Source organism: Oryzias melastigma, linkage group LG4 (assembly GCF_002922805.2).
Source record: "Oryzias melastigma strain HK-1 linkage group LG4, ASM292280v2, whole genome shotgun sequence".
NCBI lineage: Eukaryota > Metazoa > Chordata > Actinopteri > Beloniformes > Adrianichthyidae > Oryzias > Oryzias melastigma.
In genome coordinates, this window is record NC_050515.1 from 10749187 (window position 1) to 10775419 (window position 26233).

Genomic DNA, 26233 nt, shown 5'->3' on the forward strand with positions numbered 1-26233 from the left:
GCTGTAGTTGAACTGTCAGTAAACATTACTTTCCATATAAAACATTGAAATTTTCACATGATAACATAGTCTTTTGGGAGTTTAGCTGTCAGCATAATTAATGTATACATCAGTGACTAAAAGCAGAATAATTATGTAAATCTTATTTTCTTGAAAAAAAAAAAAAAAGATTGTTCAGGATATAGGAGTGTCACCAAAAGAGGCTATGAAAGGTGAATCCACAGCATTTCGCCACAACCACAATTCATTGCAACTGCTGCTCAATGACAACACTCTGCAGCACTGCCAGGTATTAGTGGAGACCTGGAGCTTTTATTGCATGATAAAGTCTGAAAGCCTTTGCAGCAGCCTTGTTACATGGAATTCCCTACAAAGTGGGAGCTTCCATCAAGCCTTATGGAAGATTTTTTTTGTCTAAATTTGACAGAAAATAGGATGCATTACATCAATTACGTATCTCAGGATTACCACCTACTTCAAATGGAATGAAAGAAAAGCAAGAAAGTTGAAACACTGAAACAAGATTAGCTGGACCTGGCTATATAGGTGGGAGAGTCTCATTAGCTTTAGTTTTCAGTGCTTGTTTCTTGCATCAAAATGATGTCTGAAGTAAACATGCGAAGGGTAAAAAGATTTGTTTGAAAGGTAGCAGGAAGTCCAGTAGTTTTCAATCAGCATGCGTTTAAACAGCACTTCACTGTGCTTCAACACTGGGGGATGAGAAAGCACTAGATACAGCCTTTTGGAGAACTGACAACACTTTCTGAGCCTTGTACATATTTGTGATTGTGTCTAGTCCCTTGCAATATTGTCTTTTATAGCAGGTACTGTACACCTTTGTGACAAAATATATTTGGAATATTTTTTTAAGGTAAACATCTAGTGATTTGGTGGCATCGTTGCCGCTAAAACAATGAAAATCCAGAGAAAAATACTTTAAAATTGTGAAATTGAAATGAAAATGATTTTTTTGATCAAAATTTGATTTTTTTTTAATCTGAAATAATTCTGTCAAAATAAGACGAAAAAAATATTAAAGAACGTTTTAATAAGGCTCAGAATTTGCTTTTAGAAAAAAATATAATTTTGTAAAGAATGCGTATTTATTTGCCATAACAAAGCAATCTAAAGCCTGAAACCCATCAGGTTTTTGCTTAATGTATAATCCTCTGTTGGAAAGAATATGAAGCTAGATAACTTTTTAGGTCTTTAAATTCCTTCTTCTGATGTAAATACTTTACATATTTTAAAGTTTTATTTTTTTGCCACAAACTACAGTACATTCCTAAAGCAATTATCCAAATAAAGTACAGTTTATGGTCAATGCATATCATGCAAAAAAAAAGGCGACACAGTGCAAGAAACTATATGTATATATATATATATATATATATATATATATATATATATAGTTTATTGCCCTGTGTCGGTATATATATACAGTGTGTGTATATATATATATATATATATATATATATGCACTTTTAATGGAATACAGATTCTAATTTTTTTCGTTGTCCCTGGTAGAGACAGTAAAAGTAAACAAAAAACTCTGAATTATACTTTAAAAGCCTATATCATTGTATTCCAAGCATTTCAGAGGAAATTATTTCCATATATATGTAAATATATTTCCTTTGGAAGACGAAAGAACATATTTTTTAATTAAATGTGAGTTAATTTCGCTAGCTTCTTTTCCGAAACCTTGATCTCTGAGGCCCCGCCTTTCGCTCCATGTGGGTGCCGTCCATTTCATGCTGTCAACCTATGCAGCGTGTCTGCGTTTTGCCCACGAAAAAATTTAAATAAAACAAAAATGTAAAAATATTTTGCCAATCCCAGCTAATTCAGCAAAGGCAGTGTGTTAGCCTGGGGGCGGTGCTGGCAGAGCAAACTTTGTTTGGAAGGGGCTGATCTCCGGCATTCATATGTAGGAACGTGGGGGGTCTGTAGTTCTTGGGGATTTGGAGGGCTGGTGATCAGACAGCAGGGTCAGAGAGGAATGGTCAAAATGCCGCTTTGGTTTTTTTTTTTAGAGAAACTAACATTATAAAAGCTAAAAAAAGTTTATTTAGCATGATAGACCCTTTAATACAGTATGAAATATTAAAATATACTTCACACAATATGAGCCTCAGTAGTTTTTTCTAATAAAAAACAATTAAAAATCATTTTAAAAAAGTTTTATTCCTATTGGTTTTATTTGCCTTTTCATGGAAGTTCTGTAGAGATTAATCTGATCAAAATGATTTCAGTCACTTTTGAATTTGTTGTTGTTTTTGTTCATTTTAATCTTTCCAGAGAGCATGAAGGAAATGTCACATTACTTACTGGGTTAAAGGTTTCCTGTGGGTTAGAGGTTAATGGAGCATGCTCATCATTCTGAGTATTGATCTATAAAACGAACTATAATGCTCCAGTCTGCTGTCTTGTATTAAAATGGAAAAAAAAAAACAAAAACAAGAATATTAAGTTGCAAGATGTCACAAAATAATCAAATGCAAGTTATATGCTCCATTATTTCAGCCCTGCATAGGTTTGAACGAGCATAACTATTGAACCGAAGCTACGTCTTCATGTTAATCAATCCCCCGCTGAATTGTAAATGATTTAGTTCTTTTTGGGAAATGAATATTTGCCAGATGTATTGGTGGAGTGGAAAGGGGGGGGGACAGCCAGGGATCAGGGCATTGATTGTAGTCTGCCGAACCTCTTGTTTAATTAGAGCGAAGTTGCCTGGGAATTACTCTTATTCTTTTCTTTTTTTTTTTCTTAGTCTGTTATTGTGCGCAAAGACAAAAAATGATGAGGGAAAAAAAGGAAGAAAAAGCAAATGTGTGTTTTTATCAAGGTTAATCACATTTGTTATGTTTGTGTTGTTGTCAGCAGATTGGTGTCTGACCTTGCTGCTCCAAAACAAAGATTTTTTTTTTCTCCTTTCTTAGCACTTCTTTCAGAATAGGACATGCTAATCATGCTAATGAGAAATGTGTCACAGTCTGAGGTTGGAGGTTTGGGGAGTTTATTTTAAAACACAAAGAGGGGTTGACTCTCAGGAATGATGGGAGAAAGTGTCCAAAAGACCCACTCCGATCAGCCTATTGTGCCTACAGGTCTTTTAATTATGATTGTGCAGTTTTTAGGTATTATCAAGAAAACTGCAGTTTCCGAGTTGTGCCTCTGAGTTGTGGGCGGGACCATTAGCATGGAGTAACCCCGCCTCCCTTTACTTTCCCTACATTGCTGAGCAGATTGGGAACCCTAGCGCATTTCCCACATCAAAAATAAGCTATTTTTCAATTCAAATTTTATTTATAAAGCACTTACAGAGTGCTTTACATGTTTAAAACCATAAAAAATATATAAAACAAATAACCTCCTGACCCCTTACAGCAAACAAAGAGACAAAATGATATGAGTCAAACTCAAAGTGTTAAAAAAATGTGGAAACCTGGGTTGAAACTGCTGTAAGAAAGCCTGATTCACAACAATTGGAATAAAGAAATACTCAGAAATGCAATTTTAAGATGAATTTTCTTTAAATATATAAAAAAAAATGCCATAAGAACATATTTAAAACACAATTTTCATCAAAATGGATGCTGAAATGTTGGCATTCCACATTTAAATGTTCTAATACATTGCATTTTTTTGTTAATTATCTCTCACTTAAGTTTCTTTTGCGCCATGTTTATTCTCTACTGCACCGATGACAGCCCACGTTTAGATAAAATGTTATTGAGGGCTTCAATGGTTAGAAAGGAGTAGAGAGGAAGGTGGGGTAAAAGATGAATGGAGCCTAAAATGAATGAGAACCAATGGAGATGGATGTGGAGGTGGAGCTGTGATAGATCGGGGTGTTCAAAGATGGATGTGAAGAAATAAGAGGAAGGAGGAAAGGCAGAACAATAAGACAAAGACGATGTGAAGAGCTGAATGGATGAAGAGCGATGGATTGCAGGATTGAAGGGATTGATGGGTGTGATTCTCTCTACTCCAGCCTCACACACACACTAATCACTTAAAGGGCATCCATTGGTGATGGTAAAGCAATGTCCTAATTGCAGTTTTTTTTAAAGTACTGACAATACCAATCACTCCAACTGCTCAAGAGTTGCATGACTTTGATGAAGTTCAGTAGATATGCATTCAACATTTTCACAAGTAAGCCGCTTTTTATGCAAAAAAAAAAACTTTCAAGACAGTAAATGAGAAACTGTACACAGTGAAAATACATTTCTCTTGCTTTGTTCCTGCTAAAGAACGTTATTTAAGATAATGCCCACAATTCTACCCTGTCCGCTGGGACCATTTACGACCCCGCACTGCTCTGGCAGGTACTCTGGCTCTCCTCTTGGCTGACGAGGCCTGGCAGTGCCTGTCTAACCCAATTACGTCTGATGGCGTCTGACTCACTAAGCTGGGTTAACTGAAAGCTGTTTGAACACTCTCTGACCTCTGTTACCACATCTGTTTTATGGAAAGTATCTGTCATGCATCAGCCGTGGGTTCTTTTGCTTTTTTGGGAAATGCCAATAAATTCTTGCTTTTTTTCTTAAATTATAAGTTTCAGTTTTAGGCAACACAATAACTAAGTTTAACTTCAAAATGATGCTTTCATCTTTTGTTTTTGAGGAAAAATTGCTTTTTTTACTATTTGAACTGTATTCAGTTACTGTAGGGGAGTCGGTTCTTCTTAAAGTGGAGGAAAAGAAGATTTAATTTCCCCTTTCTCTACTTGAATTTAAACAGTTGACCTATTCTTCACCTAAGCAATGTTTTATCACCAACTCAGTGCAACTTATCAGTCTTTATGTTAGGCTTTTATGTCTTTTAAAGGAAATCAAAGTCCCATTAACAGTGTCCTGACAATGAACGACTTGTAGTAATCCTTCACTGAACTCTGACCCAGGCTAACCTCAAACTCTTCATTGTTGGTTGTTCAGTGCTCCAGACATCCAGTGCTGTAATTTCTCTGAGTACCATAAACACTTAAAAGATCAATGATCACATAGAGATCATTTGCTCGGAGATAGAGGTTAAAAGCCTTCAGCAGAGAGTGACAGGTTCAGGAAGAGACAGACAGGAGCTATACACAAAAATGGGATGTCTAACTGAAAACAAACAGGCACGGATCATGACAAGTGTCTCCACTCAGCTGAGCTAACATCTACATCCCTGTCTTTATTGACAGCTGGCTTAACTAAAAGCTCCTCCACCAGAGGGAAGAGACTGAATCTCCTCACAGAAAGAAAGTGGGAGTCAGAGAGGAGTAATGAGATGATCAAGACACAAACAAAACCTCAGGAAATAAATGAGAAAGTCACAGAAAACATTCCAAACTCACAGGGTTTTTTTTTGTTCTTATAGTAATTTTACTGACATAAACATCTCTTCTTTATCTGCACTCTAGCTTTCATGCATCATTGAACATCTTACATAGACACTGCACTGAATAGAACAAAGGCCCATGACCCTTCCCTACCAAAAACAATCAATCAGGGAAACTACAACCTATTCAGAACTCTGTGGTCCAGCTTCTCACAAGTACCAAAAGAGGAGACCACATCAGTCCAGATCTGAGGTCCTTCCATTGGCTGCTTGTCTGTCAGATGACGGAATTTAAAGTTCTGTTGCAGGTTTAGAAAGCTTTGAATGTGTTTGCGCCAAAACACTCAATTGATCGATCCAGTCATCTGGACCCAACATGGGGAAGCCTTAAGGTTCGTGCCTACTGAGCGGTCCGGTCCAGTATTGTGAGCGTTTCCATTGTAAAATGGACCAATTAAACAGTACTGACCAGCACCTCTTGGGGGCTCACATAAGTTGTAGATCCATTGAAAAGAGTGGCGGGACGGTTGGGGCGGAGCCACTCAAGTGATGATGGCATAAGAAAGTGCCAATATGGCGCTCATTTAAGCTAACATTTATTTTGTAAGCATTCAGGTTTCTGCTGCTTCCTGTGTACTCTTTGGGTCCCGAGTCCATATTGAAAATGCCTGCAAACAACAGTAAGGTCTGGTCTGTGGTGGATGACCTCCATTGTTCTTTTCTAGACACTAGCGGTCTACACCACACATATAGCATGAAGACAAACGGCTCAGTAAAAGAAAGGCTTAACTGAGTGGAGATGAATTAACTGAACCGTACTGTACCACTCTACTGTACCGGACCGCTCAGTGGAAATGAAGCTTTAAAGCAGCTGAACCAGTTTATTTACATCCAGTTTAAAGACCCAGGAGTTCTCAGCTGCATTTGATTGGTTTTTATTGCTAAGTTTACATCCACACTTTCAGCTTACTTCAAATTAATTTACTTAAACTGTCTTTACACATTTACCTTAATGATCACTCTTTTAATATTTCCATTAAAAGTTTAATTTGATGTTTAATATAAAACACTTTGAAATGTCTGTGTACATGAACTGTGTTATACAAATATATTGTTCTTGTCTGATTGATTGAATGATTAATGAATTATTTTTTTTTCATTTTTTTTTTACGAATTTTGTAATTTTTGCAAGAAATATATTTTATGAGCTAAAAATCCATAATAACGCACACATAAATCCAAAGTTAAGCATAAATTAAGAATTACACACAGACAAATCCAAAATTCTGCACAAATCATATATTACGCATGCAAAAATGGAGGTGAGTCTATTTTCTCTCCATATAAGAGGCTTACAGCAAAGACAGTTTAACATCATAAAGATGAAGGATTTTAATTCAGAATTTTAAATTCATCAATTGATCTTAGGATAAAGTTAAACAGATTTTTTTTGTTTTTTGGGGTTAAAAAACTTTTACAGAAAATCCACCTTCATAAAAACGTTATTTTTTTTTACAGAATCCATCAGATTTATGCACATGCTTAGCCATTCAGGCAGCTCCCAGCTGGATTTCAAATGAATCTTTCAGATACAAGATACTAGGTTGGCCATAAAGAAAAAAAAAGTTTGATTATTGACCCTAACTCACATTTAGTACACATTTAGATTTAATCAGCGCGTCTTTGAATAATTTTAATATTGTTTTATATTTAAGAACACATTACCACAATGAAACTGCAAGGATCAGGTTCCCTATCTCTGAATAAACTGGTTAAAATGCTTGATATACTACAACTCCTAATCTCTTTACAGTGCAGCCCACACATGCACGCGCTCCCTCTGCCGTGCACATTATGCACCTCCTCTCTCTGGAGGAAAAAGACAGCCTTCTTGCAGCTGATCACATGCACATCTCTGATCAGATGTATATGATATCACTTCACTGAAATCCCTCTCCTCCCCTAAACTCCACCACCAGTGCCCTTCCCCAGCACTGACCCCCTCAGCCAGCTCTACGGCGGCGGCGGGCGGCTGTGTCGGTTTTTTTCTGTTGCGGGGGGCTCGAGCAGCGTCAGAGAACAGGCACTGCCGGGGGCGATACACATCCCTCAGGTGGGCCTTTCATTATGGATGATGCTTCTACCAAATTATTTAGACGGTAAACCCAAGAAGCATCCCTGCACCTCAAAATAAATAAATATAGAAACTTGACAAAACAAATTCATGCATGCACATACACACACCTTTTTAATAAACCTATTTAGTCAAGATTGCTTTGCAAATTCCCATAATGCAAACCTACGAGATCTTAATCACATGTGAATATCTGCTTTTCATATATATATTTTTTTTGTCAAGAGGAGGCAAAAAAGTAAATGACTGATGATAATGAAGTGCATTAATAAGTAAAACGGGACAGAGAAAAGTAAACATTGATCATTTGCATTAGCTTCAAGTGCCGTGGAAAAGCCTTGATAGGTGGGACAACCTGGACATCTTTAGCTTAAGTACTGAAAATGTATTTTCAAATTTTTAGTCAGATTAAAAAAAGTAGCTAAATGTTAGAAAAAAATCACAAAAATAAATATATCCATACGATTAATATAGGATTTAGCTTTTCTGTAGGTTTTTCAAAGACCGCTTGTTCCAGAATTTATGTCTCTAATATTTCCTTAACTGAGATATTAAAAAAGACGTTTAGTTTTAGGTCACGTTTCCCATTTTCTTTCTTGTTGCCCTTTAATCTTGTATTAATCGCTGTTTTCCACTTATAAACTTGTCCTCTTCATCTCAACTGGTTCAACTCAAATCACTTTAGGCAGGTGAGTCCTGCCGATTCTCAATTCCCACTTGTTTTTGTTTTAACTTCCTCCTTTCTTTGCCTTCTTACACCTTCTTTCAAACCCTTTACCCTGCAACTTCCTTCATTCCTCTCTGAAGCTTTAAATCTCGGTCTGCATTTAAAAAAAACAAACAACAATAATCCCTTCTGACTCATACACCTTCCCCAAAGAAGGAAAAAAATCATTTCAAATCCCATTTGTTGTCGATACAGCTCACCTCTCCTTTCCATCTACCAGTTAACGCTTTCATTGATCTGCTATCATTTTTACCCACACGTTGAGCTTCAGGTTTTATTCATCACTCCCTCATATCAACTCTCAAACAAATAATCAATCTAGTTTAGAAAAAACAAAAATTGTTTACATTGCTGAAAAGAAAAAAAAATGCAAGATGTCAATAGTAGATCTAGAATTCATATTGACCAACACCTTCAAACGTACAAAACAAAAGGTGGAGGCTGTATAAATGATCAAGTGCAGTTATTTGATACTGTCTTAGAGAGATCTATTCTTAAGAGACTGCTAATATTTAAAGACCGTATACGTCTCGTTGGTGGGAAAAAATAAAAAGATTGATAGTGAATCCTATCCATTTTCTTCTTTGATATGTGGCAGCAGCAAGTTTAAACATATTGAAGCTTCTAACTTTAGGTAAATATGCATGTGCATTCAAAGTTGTATCACTCTCTTTTCTTACTTTTTCAGTCAAAAGTTTGAAAACCTCCAATTTTTTTAGTATTGCAGATGAAAGTCTCATTATACTATAAAATAAAAAGATAGTTGAAAATTTTGAGAGTTAATTTAAAAAAAAACATTTTCTCATTTTAGCTTATCAAAATATCAATTTTTGGAGGTTAACACAGAAGCATTTTCCCTCTATGATGGAAATCAAATCATCAATCATCAATTTTAACATGCGCAACACCTTAAATTCTATTTAAATTCATACATTTTTTAAGTAATTAGCTTCTTTTATTAGCACATAGAGCACCAGCCCTCCAGACATCATGAAACTCACCCAAGCTGAAGAGGACCAGAAACTTGAGGCAAACAAACTCCCGTTGGTCCAGCTGCAGGGAACGGAGTTTTGCAACTAACTCTTGTGCGTGACTCAACAGATTGTTGAGGGTGGCTCCTGCCTGTGAAGCTATAACCCCATAATCCACCTTAAAAAAAGAAACAAGGAAATGAAAGTTAGTACTTTGCTGAGAAGTGATGTAGAATATTCATTGAAAACACAACTACAACACAAGATGAATTAATAGATGCAACATTCTGAAGATTAGAGTTCACTGGGCTCCTACACTTGTTTGCCTCGCAATTGTTCCCTTCTAGGGTCACCACAGCCAATCATCCGGCTTCACCTAACCTCTATAGCATGGTTGTCAAACATTTAGCCCACCAGATGGTTATGAAGTCATGAAGAGAAAAAAATATAAGGATGTTGAAAAAAAAAGCAAGAATCTAGCCCATTTCTGTGGCGAGTTATAGTTATTTAAAGAAATGGCCGCAATGTGCAATTCCGCCACTAGGGGAAGCAAAGGAAAAGAAATACCGGCATAACAAGAGATCAAGAAATAAAGAGCATTTCTTTGCAAGGGCACGCCACATCTGGGTAAGATGCAGGTTGGTTTCCCGCCAGCCTCACCGCTGTTAAGTTGCTATAAAAATTATCAGGTGTGACACCACCATTACCAAATTAAGATAATCATAATAGCTCTAATAATAATAATGAGTGATTAGGCTACTAGGTTGTTAGAGGCATTTTTTCCAACTGAGAACAAAACAAAACAAAGCCGCAGATAACAAGTTGGCCAAACTGGAACGGACTGGTGTGGTATGGTATTATATTTTTAGATTAGATCGGACCAGTTTGTACCATTTTGGCCCATTGGTTGTAGGTCCATAGAAAAATGGAACCGACCAATTAGGGTGGAGCTACTGTTGTCACATGATGAAATCCATTGATTGGAGGAAAGGTACTACAACAACAGCAAGAGTCTGACCAGTGCTTTCCCCCCTCAAAATCCAAGCTGAAGGTTTTGTTCTCTTTTCGGATGTATTCTTCTTTGCCTCCCGCAATCTTGTTGCAGAGACAAGAATCCGCAAATACAGAGAACGGCTGTAGTCACACAATCATGACATATAGCTACGTAATTGGTATGCACCCCGCATACGCCTTCATGGTCTAACACTTAATGGAAATGCTCACTTGAATTGCCAGGACCATTCTCAACTGGTCCGGATCTGGTCCGGACCACTCAGTGGAAACTTCAATATCTTCAACTCTGCCTCATGTCTCTTTCTCAGAGCCACTTTCTCAAAGCCACCATATACATCTTTGACCCATTCTGACCTGCTTGCGCACTCCTCTTCCTCTCTCTTCTACACTCTCTGTTGTTCTGGAGTGTTAATTTCAACTATCTAAAGTCTCTCCACCTTGTTCACCTCTGTTCCCTGCTGCAATAACTCCTTATTCCTCTTCCTCCAGAATATCTCATTCTCCTCTATTGGTCACATTCTACCTGTGGTACTTAACCACTGACAACAGTGAACATCACACCTTCAACTTCCAGCTTCAGACTCATCATGCCTTGATAGGCAACTGAAACATCCTTCACGTTCAGAACGTTTTCAATAACTCTTTTTTTCGGGATCCCTCCTACTTCATTCCTCTTTCCATCAACAGTATTGTAAAACAACTGGAGCTTAGTCCATATCCTTAAGTCTTGATTCAGTTCAATCTTTGGTCACACAGGATATCCACCTTTGTTCTTTCCATCATGTTGGTCAACTCTCAAGATTTTCCTGTCAAAGACACAACATTAAAAGTTCCTCCTCTCCTTTCACCAACAGTAATACAACCATTACTGGCACCATGTAGGTCCACAGCAGGAGTGACTGTGGTTGTAATTCCAAGCCATGACCGATGCCTTCTGGAAGTTCTGTTTGGGATTTATATGATTGATTTGGTTTGCCGCCTTCCTGAAAAGACCCTACATTCATCCGGACTTGGGACCTGCAGACAAAAACAACAACTGTGCCCCCTTGACTCTAACACTTGATGTTATAAACCCCTTAGCCTTGCACATTATTCTACCAAATCCAGCTTTCTAAGGTATATAACTGCTTTAAAGCACACATTAACAAATACTGCTTTTTTTAGGTGCACTTTAAATCTGCAGCCGCAGCACATTTGACTGGGAGGTGAGTCCTTAGCTGCCACTCAAGAGTAAGCAGGACCATATAAAAATTTTATATTTATTGACGATTCATTACCATAATTGACTGGGCAAGGGTTTCCAGGGGAAAGTAGATGTTGGCGTGCGCAATTTCTCAAGCTCAGAGAGGAAGAGAGTCCCTGTGAGCTCACATTTGCAATTAAAACTAGCCCCAGGGTTTAAATTTTTTTTTATTGTGTAAATGGGATGATTGCAACTCTCTTTTCCATTCCATCTTTTTCAAGTAACTGAAAAAGAAAGATTTTAAACGTACAGATTTTTTTTTTGCCTTTTGGCACATTCCTTTTTTCCATACTATCCTTTGTCCAAACTCCTTTGTTCCTCGCCTTTTCCTTCTTACCACCAAAGAGATGGCAAGAGTTATGGCATTGCCTTCCCCCTTTTCAAGGTGTCAATCAATTTACATAAAATCAACTGTGCATGAAATAAGTTCATTGAAGGATTGGACTGTTGATGGTGATGCCTTGGGTTATTACCTCCCCGCCTTAAGTAAAAAGCAAAGGGGGAAAAAAAGGCTATAATATCACTACAGCAGACATAGCACTAACTCTAACTCTGATGTGTATCAATCAATCAATCAATATGGCTTTATTGTCCCACCCGGAGAGACATGGAGGCCAATTATATGAATAAACCTTCAAAATTTTAACCTGCCATGAATATGATGAACGATTACAGCTAGCCATTAAAAACAAGGTGAGTTTAGTTGGATGCTTGGAGGGCTCTTGAACAGAATCTACGTCTAATTTAAAGACAGAAGAGAATTCCTCAAAAAGGAACATCAGGTTTTTTTGTTCCTCTCCTTCATTTGAATTTCATGTAGTGCAGACTAGATAGTTGGGCTACTCAAGTACAGGATTTCTAATGAAACTGACAGCTGAGCTGCAAGGCCTTGCTTAATTATTCAAAAGATTGGTGCAATCTTTGTCATTTGATGTTTGCCCACATTTGTACAAGTTATACTGTCCGTTTGATCCCATAACAGGATAAAGAACAAGCATTCATGGCCATTTCTGTCTGATGTTTGTGACAGGACAAAATGCAGCGGGAGAGAGACGTAAAAAAAAAAAAATAAAAATAAAAAAAGGAATTAACAAGCAAGGAAGGAGTAATGTAAGGCCAAAAACAGATCAAAGCAAAAGTCCAATGACAACTTGTAACTGTTCATTTGAAGCCTCAAAGGATTCTTCACAAATGTCTGAATGACTAACAAGAATACAGTTTTTTTTTTAAGTCAAAGAGAACTATTGGTTAGCAACCTGTTTTCACTCATTGCACCTTTTAAAGATTACAGGAGTTTAGTATTAAGTTTCAAAGAAATATTTAATCGCATGACTTAGATCTTGTCCCAATGTTGACTTTGTGACACAAAATATTATGTATATTATGAAATTTTAAGTTTTGTGGGCCATTTATTGACCCATTCCAATGAAAATTGTGTTTTTTAACGTGTTCTTTTTGTATTTTTTCATGATGGAGGACATATATAAAATAATTTAAAATGTAGTGTTTCTGAGTACTTCTTTAATTTAACTATGATGAATCAGGAGAAGAAAACCTGCGGTTTGAAAAAGCTCGCCATAGGCCATGGGCAAGCCAAAGTCACCCTCCTCAGTTACAATTCTAAAGCATCCATTTAAAGACAAATATATCCATTAACGTCTTTGTTTTCCTCGTCTGAGATTCCAACTGGATCAAAGCAAAGCTAATACTCTGATGTTAGCTTAGCCTTCTGAGATGCTATAAGCTTATGGGAGAGAGTAAAAACAAAGGCTATGTCTGAATTTTTTCACTACTCACTGTAAATTACAGTATATTGTGCATTTGGCAGTTTGTAGAGCTGTCTGAATCTGAAAATCCAAAATGCAGTGCCCTGGAAATTTCCCAGAATTCTCTGCAAAAAAAACAGTGTGCATTGCTGCTCACTAGTTGGGAATAGTGATCATAGTGCATTGCTTTTTTAGATTCATGAATAGTTGTTGTTTTTCACTTTTTGAAATTGGTGACATCATATTTGTCGTTTAAAAAAAAGAAAAAGTAGTGAGCATGGTGTCCGAATTGCTTTAAATTTCCAGAAGACTAGATAGTCCCTCAAAATATAGTTTTTTATGGAGTAGTTTGGAAATATCCAAAGGGCTGATGAGAAATTTGCGGAGCTAGCTTCTACGCTAACAGTCCCGCCCACAACTCAATGAACTCTTGCTCTGCAGAAAATATGTATTAAAAAACAACACAGGTTTTTGATTTTGACTGAAAACTGAAAAATCACAAATAAAAGACTAATAGGAACATTTACTGTATACTATAGACAAAAATATAGTTAGAGTGAGGCTTTAAATTATATTTTTTTTTAGCATAAATGACTGCTTGTGGCAGGGACCTTTTAACCTACAATTTATTAATTTTATTATTAGATTCAGTCATTTTAAAATAATATAGTTAAACCATGTTAAGCTTTATGTCATCTCGTAAAAGGTGCAATGAATTTCATCTTTGACTCCAAGTGATTCATTTTAATCTTAAATATTTAAAAAAGGACAGTCAAGACTACTTCTGACCATGTTGGAACTCAATTGTGGTGCAAAATTTAAAAAAAAAACCTTCGCTTTTTTATATTTCTTTATTAGTACATACAAGACCATATATTTTAACTAAAAAGAATGCAAGCATGTATTACTCTCTCAGAGTTTGACTGTAGGAAATTACAATTTTTGTTGATGATAGATGCTGTTTTTGTCCAGTTTTAATATAGACAGTGCTTAGGTTTATTCTAAAACACAAGCTAGACTGGACTATAATCAATTTTCTCCTGTGTTGTTTTTATTTAAGAAGATTGATGGTTGGATTGAGATGGTCTGCGAACCACGTCCAACCCTCAGGCCATATTTTGCCTGAGTGTGTTGTGGAGCTTCTTACAGATAGCAAATTACAGACCGACATGGCCAGGGTGCAGTCAGTGTGTGTTCGTCGAAAGCTTCTTGATGTGTGTGTGTGTTTGTGCAATATTGGCTTTGGGTGATGCCTCCGCTGTGGTCTAAATATCACTAGTATTATCGCTGTGCTGTCACCCCTGGCCAGGCAGAGAATAATAGGAGATAATGAACTGTTCAGAGCCTCACACACACACACACTCACACACAGACACACACTCTTCCACACCAGCTGTTCATTAACCAAAGTATGCAAACGAAACTGCTGACCTCCACCTCCCCTGACTATAAGCCCCCTCCTCCTCTTGTTTCTCCTCTTTTTCAAGCTGTCTCATCCGCTTCGACTCATCATCTCTTCTTTATACCTCCTCAACTCATCCATTTTCCATCTTTTCATTTTTAACATTGTACTATTTTCTCCTAATGTCTTTTTTCCCTCCACATCACTCTTTTCTCCAGTATTTTTTCTCTCTTAAATGCTAAATCAAATTAATTAGGCTCTTAAAGTACAACTTATAGACACATTCTTTCTCTTAGAAGTATGTCTGCCTGCTTATCGTAGACAATAACTCCCCACCTATTTGGTAAACCTCCCTGACCTTGTCTTCTTTCAGAACTACGGAATGAAAAAAGACTCACAGGACATGCACTTCACTTCCTCCAATATTTATGCCTGCATCTTTTATTGCAAAACATTTTGTTAAAATGTAGTGTTATGGAGAGAAAGACGATCTATAATTTATGACTTCTCATCTTGCTATCAGCCATGTGATGGGTCAGACGCATAGTCAGAATGCGGTGTTTTAAAGTGGTTACTTCTAAATGTTGCCGTTTCGACAATATGAATGCTTAGGAATTGAGCGTTTTGGGTTTGTGCGCCTAAAACCAAACAAACGAGCACCCAGCATTGCGAAACACTGAGGCCTCGGGCATTGGATCCCATCAACTTCCTCAAAGACACCAGTATTAACCACATTTATTATCCTTCTATCCACTTACAATGCACACCGTGTTCATTAGTGTTTTTTTATTTACTGCTAGCATGTGCATATGCAATATATTCTTGTGTGTCTCCTGCTTGGTAGTGACAACAGTCAGACTTTGAAGTAGAAAAGAGTGAGTGATTGGTGGGATTTAAAAGTAAAAATAGATGTTTCCCTGGTGGGCTGTCGCGGACTCACCTGCTGGCCTGTCACTAGCAGTATGGAGCCCTCCTTTGCATGCACCACCTGCCGGAAAACGTGGTCAAGAATGAGGAGCTCGCTCCAACAGTTCTGCAGCAGCTTCATCTGGTCGTCCACCTGGTAGAAACACATAGACAAGAAAAAAAAAGGGAAACTCATCAGCTCATCTGTTTGTTTTTCCTCTTCTATACAGCTGTTACAACACTCTTGTTGGTGCAGTATCCACAGAATAACCAAACCTGTCATCACTGCAGATTGTATAACTGTCAGTGCCCTTTTTTATTGAGAGACAAGCTTTGAAGATAATGCGGAAATACGTGACAGAATAACTCGTATAAGTTTGAATAGTTTACTCACAAAGCTGTTCACACTTTTTGGAAACTCTCTGAAAAAGATGGATAATAGATTTGGAATTCAGCTCAAACAGGATTGTGTCTCCTGGAAAGTAAGGCTTACATCAGGAAAAAATATATGTTTGGCCTAAAAACTCCTCAAACCACAGACAGTATGTCAGTCTTAGCAGCTTGTAAATATCACAGGCAGCTGCGTTACGGGGCAAACTTGCTCGCAGGTCAATCGCTATTGATTGGCTGCGCGTTTTTTTGAAATCTTTCACAAAGCTCTAAAGTCCCCAGCACTCACTCACAAGCATTCTCATGTGAACCTTTCCACACCCAGTTAAGTACGTTCGCTACGTGTTTGATTTAACAATGTTTCCAAGTCTATTTGCCCATTGCCAGGAGTTTCTGAGTGATTCCACAGATGATAATGATTAAGTAGAGTCGCTTTTTTTCTCCCTTAGAATGCCAGCCGCTGGCTCCCAGGGATCTGCCAGATGAACTTGGGAAGCTGACACAGGTGAAACGGTAAATTTGCAAAACAAAACAACCTCCTCTATTGTAACAGCTCGTCTCTTCCCATGCCCATTGGTGTTAATCATTATCTAGAACAGTCAGACAGTCAAAAAGGGCCACATTGAAAAGAGAGGAATGAGGAAAAATGCGTGCACGTCTCTCCCCCCCTGTGACCCCCCCTCCAATGGTGGACAAACATTGTGCTCTTTGTAGCATAATTGGGACCAATGTGGGCACGCTGGTGTGTGAATGACTTTTTAGGCCTGTGGGAACTGACGGTGTTGATCGTCGCCAATGTCAACCACTTTCAAGGTGAGGAATGTGGATCGATGGTACAATTTTGCGACACAGGCAGGTGCAGCTTAAAGACACCTGAAAGGAATGCCTTTTTGTGCCGTCTGGAGATTGTTCAAGAACTCATTTGTTGAATCCAGATGACCTTAGGTACTCATGTGATGTCAACAACTGTAACTATTCTAAAAATGTCAAGCAATTTATCACATACTCTAGCATTGCTTTGAGGGTGGCAAGGACTCAAATCAAGTTGTTGTTTAGAGATGTTTTGACTACTGATTTAGGGCTGAATTCAAAGCATATCTATTGACTTTCCAGGCAGACATAACAGCAGAAAGCACTGTGATGGAAGGTGTGAACAACTTTAGAAGTTACAAAGAGTTCTGGGTACAGTTGTGAAATGTATGGGAACAGATCATGTAACGCATCCAATTTAATGCATTTAGTTTTCTTTTCAATCAATCGGTTCATTTCAAAAACCCTTTAAAGCAGGTGTGGGCAAACTACAGCCAGGGGGCCATATGTGACCCTTTAAAGTTTAAACTATTTATTCTGGCCCATCAAGATAGAACAAGTTATATTGATAATCCTAATTATTTATTTTAGCTTCTCTGTATTTCAGGTGTTTGCAGTTTTTCAATTTTAAAGCCCTTTTTGGGCCCCAAGTCAAAAAGTTTGCAAACCCCTACTTTAAAGGGTAATCAAACACTAAATAAACATTTTTTTGGCTATTGACCTCTTTAAATCGGGCTTTAAAATTGCAATTTTGACAAATCGTAATAAACTTGTCTAATTCCTGAAGTTACATTAAAAAAACGTCTGTGTGCTGCTCCCTACAGGTTGAAACGAGGTATTACAGTTGAATTTTGTGATTGGTCAACTGGTGCAAGTCCCAGAAGTTCCACGTCATCATGCTCTGCAGCTCCAGTGTAAAAGCCCCGCCTCTCTTTGATTCTGTTGTTAGCATGTTAGCTTTAGCGCGGCTTGTATTGCTGTCGGGCTACTGGCCTGTACAACATTCCAGTGGATTTGGAAATTAGGCAACAGGGGTTTAGAGCAATTGGCATTGAATCCACCAAACTCCGTCCTGGTGATGGATTTGCAAACAACGTTTCACTCTGGATTGTTTGTGTAATACGTTAGCCTTTATTAGCTAGCGTCATTTTCTCACTCAGACACTGGTCCCCTTCAGTCTGGTCCATGAGCGCCTGCCTTGGGACAAGGTGGAGGAGAAAAATCCTCAACCTACGCAGAAAGTTCTGTGGTGAAACCGGCATCACTTTGCTTGGTACCACTCTACATATTGAAGATGTTACGGTACCTCAAGCTAACCTCACTGTCATTGTCAATTAATGATCCAAATCACACCTCCCCGCTCAGCCTGCACTGTTTTTGTCTTTTGCTTTTTTCAAACCAGAGCTGAGAGGGGAGTCCGCCTCCAAATGTCCTGTTGTGTTACCCTTTAAAAAGGCTGTTTCTTCAATTAAAACAGGATTAAAATATTTTTATTTCCTAGTTTCCTATTCTTCCTAAAAGTTGAAGCACAATCAAAGAAAGGGGGTTTATGGGATAGGGAAGGTTGTTCACAAAAACCTTAAAGTCATGTTTTTCTTATAACAAGAATCATAAAGCACAAATAATAAGTATTAGGATCGCTTTAAAGCAATATATTGCAAAATACACCAAAGCAATTCCTTTTTTTATTAGTTAAAAAAGAAAGAAAGCAGAACAAAGTTGCTTTGACCTTTCCTGACAGCATCATGGACTCTTTTTGTCACTCCCCTCCCTACACATCTATTTTGTGTGTCTCAAACACAAAAGTAGAGAAAAATTCAAATGCCTTCATTAGAGCCATCAGACAGCACGGATAGCCGTCAAAGGAGGGTGATTTCTATCCACTGCCCTCATCCACTTCTCTTTGCGCCTTCATCTTCGGATGCTGGAAACACGTGTGCATGTGTGAGTATATGTAGAGCCCAAGGTCTTCAAAGCACCACCGCTTGTCACTGGTGCTGGCAAGTGTCGGGGTTCTCATCAAAGGCCTGTCCTGACTCTGCCCGCCTGGAAGCTCCTCTCTGACAAGAGGCCCGGACCATCAAAGGGGGGCAGCTCAGAGGGGACAATGACGGATGATGGCGAACCAGACGAGGGCAGGGGACACCCGCTCGGAAGACGGGGACCGGTGACAGACAGACGGGAGTAAGGGCGGACTAGGGGTTGGGGTTCAGCGCACTGACCTTTTAAGCACCAGTGACACGAGCCGTTTTCCTGACAAGCTCTTCCTTTGCTCTGTCAAACAAGCTGCAGCCGAGGCGCCTGATCTTACAAGATGTGCTGCCTGCTCACTATGATAGCATGGGGTCTCTGACGTGGAATTGATGACTGCTTTGTCTTGTGGGTTCAAAAAAGGCTGATTATCATCTTTGTGTGAAGAAACAGAGACTGGTAATTTGCAGCAAAAAAAAAAAAAAAATTGTCTCCGTAGCATAGAATGGCAAAGAAGATACTGGGACCTATAAACTTTGGAATTTGTGCAAATATTAAATACAAAGTTGGGAAAAAAATAGAAAAAAACTATTTCTGATGTTGACTCAGGAAGAAAAATAATGAATAAGTGCACAAAGACATAAGTAAAGTCATTTTCATAATTTAATATTTGTTATCTATTTTCCAATCAAGTATCAGTGAGCAACATTATCAGTGGAGTAAGCCATGACTTGGTTTAAAGTCTCCCTATGACATTTTTTTTTTTTTTTTTTTAAAAAACATTCCCAGTAGTGTTTTAATTATGATTATGACATTTTTAACCAAAATCCCATAACCTAAATTTCTTTAAAAAAAAAAAAAATTCATGTTGATCTGAGGCCTTAGTTTCCAAAATCTCCTCTGAGGGGCGTGGCTTTTTGAGCTGAACTGAGTAGCCCCGCCCCTGATACCTCCCAAACTGATCATGATAGCTCTGTGTCTCGCTAGCATAAATGTCAAGCAATATCGGAAATGTGCAGCCGTATCATTTTGACTTGGATGTCAGCTCAGACGAGGAAGTGAAGATCTTCATGGACCAAACTTCCTCTAAAATCCTGATTCTTTCTCCTTCCAGTTCACCAAAGACCATTTTAGCTAATTCTCCAATGTTTTTTGACGTTGCTGTGACCAAAACATTCAATGCATTGGTTTCTCGGAGCAGTCTTTGGGAGGGGTTTAGTGAATGTGGAGCAGAGCTGTTGTGACGTAAAGAAAGCTCATTCATTCAAACAGAGTCTGTGACAGTTTCGCTGACAGAGATTTAAAAGGAGAAATACTCGGAAATGCAAAAACAAAATGATTTCTTATTACATGTGTTCTCTTTTATAAGAAAAATGCCACATGTACATGTTAAAAACTCAAAAAACAGGATTTTCATCGGAGGGGGACTTTAAACACATTTATCTCCGATCAGCAATACCATAAATTAAAGAAATAATTTCCAACTTTTTGTTGCAGGAGACCTGTCCTTGGATAAACCAAGCCTGTTACAAGGTTTTAGATACTTAGACGCAAGTCCGAGCAGGGACAAGTCTCTAGAAAATGCTCAAACGAGTTTCAAAATCCACATTTAAGCCTACTTTTCAAGGTATGATCTATTTATTATTTAAATACCATCTTTAGATTTAAAAAAAAAAAAAAAAGCTGGGAGAAATTCTAAGCAGGAAATTCTACTTGCAGCAGCCAGCAATGAAAAATACATATGCTCCAAGAAACCAATTTACCACCTTTATGATCGTTCAGGCGAGTGGGATCAATGCCCGGATCAATCGCTTAGCCCATAGCTTTTGTTCAAAACCACTGGCTGAGATTAATGGGATTTCCCAGAGAGAGGTAGAAAACGAAGGAGAGCTGTGTTGAGAGGGAATGGAAGTTCCAGGCAGGGAATGAGAAAAGACTTGAGGTATACTGAGAAAATAAAACATGGAGATTAAGAGCATGTGTTCCCTTCTTATTTAAGCAAACGTCAATTAATTGGAAATAGAGCATTCTAATGCAGGCTAACAAAAGTAATGTTTATTCATAGCCCCCTACTAAGAGTACAGCAATTATCATAGTATGTGGAGTCAATGTACTAGACCCCCCGACTCTTCACACCTCCCCCTTCTTGGGCCGGATTTTGGTCTAGTGCCACAAGCATTGTTAAGCTTTAACGAGAGTACACAGCTGGATCTGATTTTAATAAGTAGCTCCATTTTTGATGTAGCCTAATGAACAGATTAATTGAATCTCCTTCTGTGGATTCTTAATGAATGGAAGGAATTTTTATTTATTTTTTTCAATTTGCAGGAAGGAGAACACACACACACACAAACACAGATTGGGAATTTATCTGATGACTCAAACGCTTCTTTCTTTCCTTGGTCTTTTCTGGAAGGGCATCAATGCAGTCTCTGAGTACTACAGGTGAGATTTGAAGCTCACATCAATGCGTGCACGTCTCCACCAGCCAACCTTTGGTGCGGTCCCTGTCTTGGCATCTGTTCGCCTTGAGCCAAACAGGCCCTGTATTCACCTGGGAACAGGCATTAATTTACCTAGAACTGCGCCTGTTGTGTTTTCAGCGTTGCAAACACTTAATTATGCCGCGCTTGTCGGTGCACTGTGGCTCGTTCTGGCTTAGTTCATTAATTTAATCGAGGGCTCAGTGTGGGGTATCATCACCCACAATAACATTCTGATCATTTTTGGTCATTTGAATAAATTAGCCAGAAACGCATCACATGTCCTCGAGTGGTCAGGGCTCCTAACTGTGGAAGCACATGCAACCCAGCTGATAAAATCCTGCTGTCAGCGTCTCTTTTTTTGTCCAGTTCTTCAAACCTTTGGATAAACATTAAACCATTTTGGAGTCTTGTTTTATTTTTTTGAGATCAGCAGATTTCTTTATAAAATTATCAAAGACCGTATCTAGTTTTTAATGATCATGCCCCATCAATGACTTAAAACAAACCAAAGAGAATTAAATAAAATTAAATGTTAGATTTCTACGAGATTGTGAGTTTTAGACCTAGAGTAGGTGTTTGGAAATTATCCCAACTTTGCAGAAGCTGGGAAAAGCAGTATTTTCCCTTCCTTATTGTAACAAAATCAGCTCTCACTTATCATGGCACATACTCCATTTGCGCCTCGGTCCTGTGGCTGGGTGATAAGAATGCTGGGAAAACGAACAGGTGACAGGTGGCAGTGCTGCAGTGAGAGGGGGCTGCATGTTCGAGGGAGGAATGATAATACGGACGATGATGTACGAAGCAAGCGCGTTATCAGGCCGCAAAAGTAGACGGAGGATAAAGCGACGAGAGTCAGCTGTTTACCACAGATCCACCTGTTGTTTGTCTTACTGAACTTTTATTTTCTGGCAATTTAATAAACATTTTTTATTGTAAATCAGTCAGTTAACCAAACTCAAAATATACAGTAAACAGGAGGAGAAGATCTCCTTTTTATTGGATAACCAAACATTTGTTTTGTTACGTTTATCTCTCCTTACGTCTTGCTTTATTCAATTAGCAGCTAATATTTAAGCACATTTTGAATGTGGATTGTGAGCACTGCATGCCACCAGCAGCTGTTTGTTGGTGGCGTGCAAGACTGATCCGGCAGATCAGGTAATGAAGAATGCTTAGGGGATTATCTCCAACTGAGCCCACAAACGATGGGTTAATTTTTACTGTCATTATGGCTCCAGTTGCACTTAAGATTCTGCAAATACAGACTCAGAAATCTTTACAAAACAGGTCTTGGATATGCAAAAGTTATGTATAATTCTTAATTTGTTAAGAAAATAATTAAGCAAAATGTTCATCATAGTTTTCTTTAAAGTTTAAACAAAGTACTTTGAATGGTATTTTGTAGAAAACCTTTGAGTGGAATTTAAATGAATTATTTTTCAAGGGCAACATAAATATTCCTATATGTGTCTACATCAGGGGTCCCCAAACTTTTTCTTGTGAGGGCCACATAACAGTTTTCTTCTCTGATAGGAGGCCGAGGTCAGTTTGTTGGCTAACAGAAAAAGTGTAACAATCACAGTGTGTTGAAACGCAAACATTTATGGTTTTCCAAAAAGCTGCAGATATGCAAATTTTAAATCATTTCTATAATCTTCACAGAAAAAAAATACTGAAACATTTCAAAAAATAAACCAATAAATAGTCTATGCTCTCTCATCTCAGTTCAGACTACTGAAGGGTAGAATAAAAAGTGTCTTGATTGGCCAAATTGACCAAGAATAAAAAATCATGTGTCACTGAGTTTTGGGGCTCAAATGTAGAGGTGGGCCGTAGTTTGGGGGCCCCTGGTCTACATAAAAAAAATGCAAAAAAATAAACATTTTTAAATGTTCTGTCACTGATTCCCTGAGTATAAAATCCAAAACAGTAACTGCTTTTATGCAAATTTTTGGTGGTGAAACAACAAAATCTCAAAATCAGCTGAACATCCAGCGGTGGAAACATGTCAAGTAAATCTACCTATGGCCAACATTGATAAGACATGTTTTTGCTTAGAAATAATAAATGATTTAGAGTGCAAGTCAAGGAAATGTGTATCTGAACATTTTCCATACACCTGTTTATATTTTATATTTAACGGAACACGAAACTACATTTTTTTCCCCTCAAAAATGAGAAAAAAAAATCAAGGTTGTATCTTGTCAGATTTAATAGTTCAAATGCTTTTCTTTTATTTTCTCTTGGTTTTTGGATCCACTCTCTTAAAAGCGGAAAAATCCCAGTAGTTTAAAAAAAAAAAAATATATATATATATATATATATATATATATATATATATGTATATATATATGTATATATATATGAGTAAATTGTTTTTTTATTATGTGACTCCATGTTTAAATGTTAGTAACAAAGCTTTTTATCCTCAGAAGTTGTGTTTACTCTGAGAAAACAGCTCTCCACAACCAGTTCTGCTCCTGAAAAGTCACAGAGTGTTTCACAGATGAGCCATGCCTGCAGGAGTGTGTGTGTGTTTCCCCGCCAACTGCATTTACTCAGTGTGTGCTGGGCTGAGAGCGCAAATGGTTTCATGCGAGCGAATGAATGCTGTTTTGTATGAGAGCGTGCCACAAGGAATTCTCTGTCTGAGTGTGTTTTTCCGCGAGCACGCCCATGTCTGATCAATATTGCTGAGGCATGAGATTGATCGGTTCCCACGGTGACCACATTAACAGACTCTAGAGGCTGACCTTTCGCCCTGAGAAGACTGCATTTGATTGGGCATACTCTCCCTCTCCTCGCATCTTCTCATCAGTCTAGTCAACATTTTTTCGCTTTTGTCGCAGGCTTGCTGTGGAAAAGGTAAACAAAAGCGCAGGTGGTAATTGGGCATGCCCTCTGTCCTTCCTTGCCCATAGTCGTTTGTTCTTTTAGCGCAGGCATCATGTTTTTGCCCTGAGCCTTGTCAAACTGAGCTGAAACAAGTTGTTGGTCTAATAAGGCTATCTAGTTTTGGTTAGGCCTCACCTCCAAACACAAAGAAAACACCGATTGGAAATGGCATGGCTGCAAAGTGAAAAAAACAAGTTTGCTTTGTAAATATTCAGATATTAAATGAATAATATAACAAAGATGCTCTTGGAATAAAGTTTATACGGCTTCTGCTGGAGATAAAAAGTGTCATGAATTACCCTGGCTAAAGTTAAGTTGTTTAGTCAGTACGGGCACACATACACACCTCACAGACAAAAACATCTGTGAGAATGTAAGAGAAGCGTGCCACTACATTCATGAGGAAGTAAAAACAAAGTATCTCTGTGGGTCTGTGTGTTGCAGGGGGGAAGAACATCTTGTTTTCTCAAGGACACAGATGATAGCAGCAAGCACTGCTCTCGTTTTCAAACCAGTGCAGGGATTTCAGGTTGAATCAAGCATGCCCAAACTTTCCTATTCTGTTTTTACTCAATGCATATAAAAACAAAAATCAATACGACAGGAGAATGGCTTGGTGAAAGGCCCGGCTTGAATTTAAATCTGAATTTTCGTATCTTCACATGGATTCAGAAGTTAATGTTGTGTGCTATGAGCCTGAATGACAAATTAAAAGGAAAAAAAAACCACACACTACTGTGGAAAGGTTTTCTGGTGCGTTTTTGCAATAAATTTGAAGATATTATCGTCCTCAAAAAGGAAAAATGAATACAAGTCAATACAAAGTTGTTTTGAGCAATCAGCTTCATCCTTTAATGAAACATTTATATCTTCCAGAAGCTGATCTTTTCAGTATATCAGTGCCCTCATCTCAGAGGAACCTGTGGTAAAAGAATTGCTTTAAAAGTTGGCAATAAATACAAATATGTGACATGGTCTGGAAAAAAAACAGATGAGTTTTAAGCTCTAATGTTGCAGAAACTATCCTTGTGAAAATAAAGGAACAATCTGCTTTTAAAGGCCCACTCTATGGTTTTTTTTAATAGGCTCGTTACATTTATATACATATATATATAAATTAAGCTCAAAACTGCATTTCTGAGTATTTCTTTACTCAAATTGGAGTGAATCAGGAGCACACTGTCTATAAGTGGATGCATCAAAACAGACCTGTGTACGTCTTAATTTCTCTCATCCGAAATGGCTCAAAACAAACATTTTTGTTGCACAGGTAATGTTAGGTTGGGGGCGTGAGGGGCCTTTAAGCTAGCGGGAGATATTGTAAACCCTATATATCAAAGTCAAGGCCCTCAGATCCAGACCTCCAGATTATTTCATATTATTATTATTGACGGCCTGATTTTATCTTGCTAATATATTAAAGCTGCACTAAAGTCATGGAGACTGAGAGATCAGTGTAAATGACTTTTGTTCTTATTTCTTTTTTTTTTTCACCAAACACAGAATTTTTTATCATGAGGGCATTATCATCCTCTCACTCATGGTGCAGAAAGAAATAAACATAAAAGGATAAAATAACTAAGGGTAAAGCAGAGTAAAATAGCCAGACAACAAAACACCTCAATCCGCCCAGACAGGCAAAGGGAATGATATCCCTAAATTCCTTGCGCTGCTAGATCTAACACAGGCCCAATGTGTTGGTCTGTGACTAACTACAAATCCCATCATACAGTGCATCAACTGCCTTGCTGAACACCAGTGTTGCCAGAATAGGTGATTTCCTGCCCAAGTGGACGGTTTAGATTCAACATTTTTGAGCAAAAATAGCACAACTTTTAATTCTATTTTCAGACTTTCATTTGTTCTGCAGCATATTTGTATAAATTTAACAGGATATATTTTATGGAGAGCAAAATCTTTTGGGATAGTTATAAGTTATATTTTTTTTATATAAAATGTCATAAAAGTAAATACATTTGAGGGTTTTTTTTCTTTAAATATTTACTTTATTTCTAACTTGTATAATTTTGACAGAATATATCATTATGGAGAGCAAAATATTGTAAGTTATTTAGGGTTTAAGTTGATTCATTCTGAAATAATATTCCACTCTGTTTTTAATCATATTTATGTTTTTAAAAAAGTGATGTTTTAAAAGTTTTAACAATTTACTTTTTTATGTGT

The 26233-nt window shown here is 37.8% G+C and overlaps 1 protein-coding gene across 1 annotated transcript in view; it reads right to left on the reverse strand.

Annotated features, from left to right (window-relative positions):
* Positions 1–26233, reverse strand: part of nr5a2 (nuclear receptor subfamily 5, group A, member 2) — a 73068-nt gene that overhangs the window by 16211 nt on the left and 30624 nt on the right. Inside the window, exons 5-6 of the mRNA XM_024279253.2 lie at positions 15529–15648; positions 9194–9341 (exon numbers count right to left, since the gene is read on the reverse strand). Of these exons, the coding sequence (XP_024135021.1) occupies positions 9194–9341; positions 15529–15648 (268 nt within the window). The remainder of the gene's footprint in view (positions 1–9193; positions 9342–15528; positions 15649–26233) is intronic.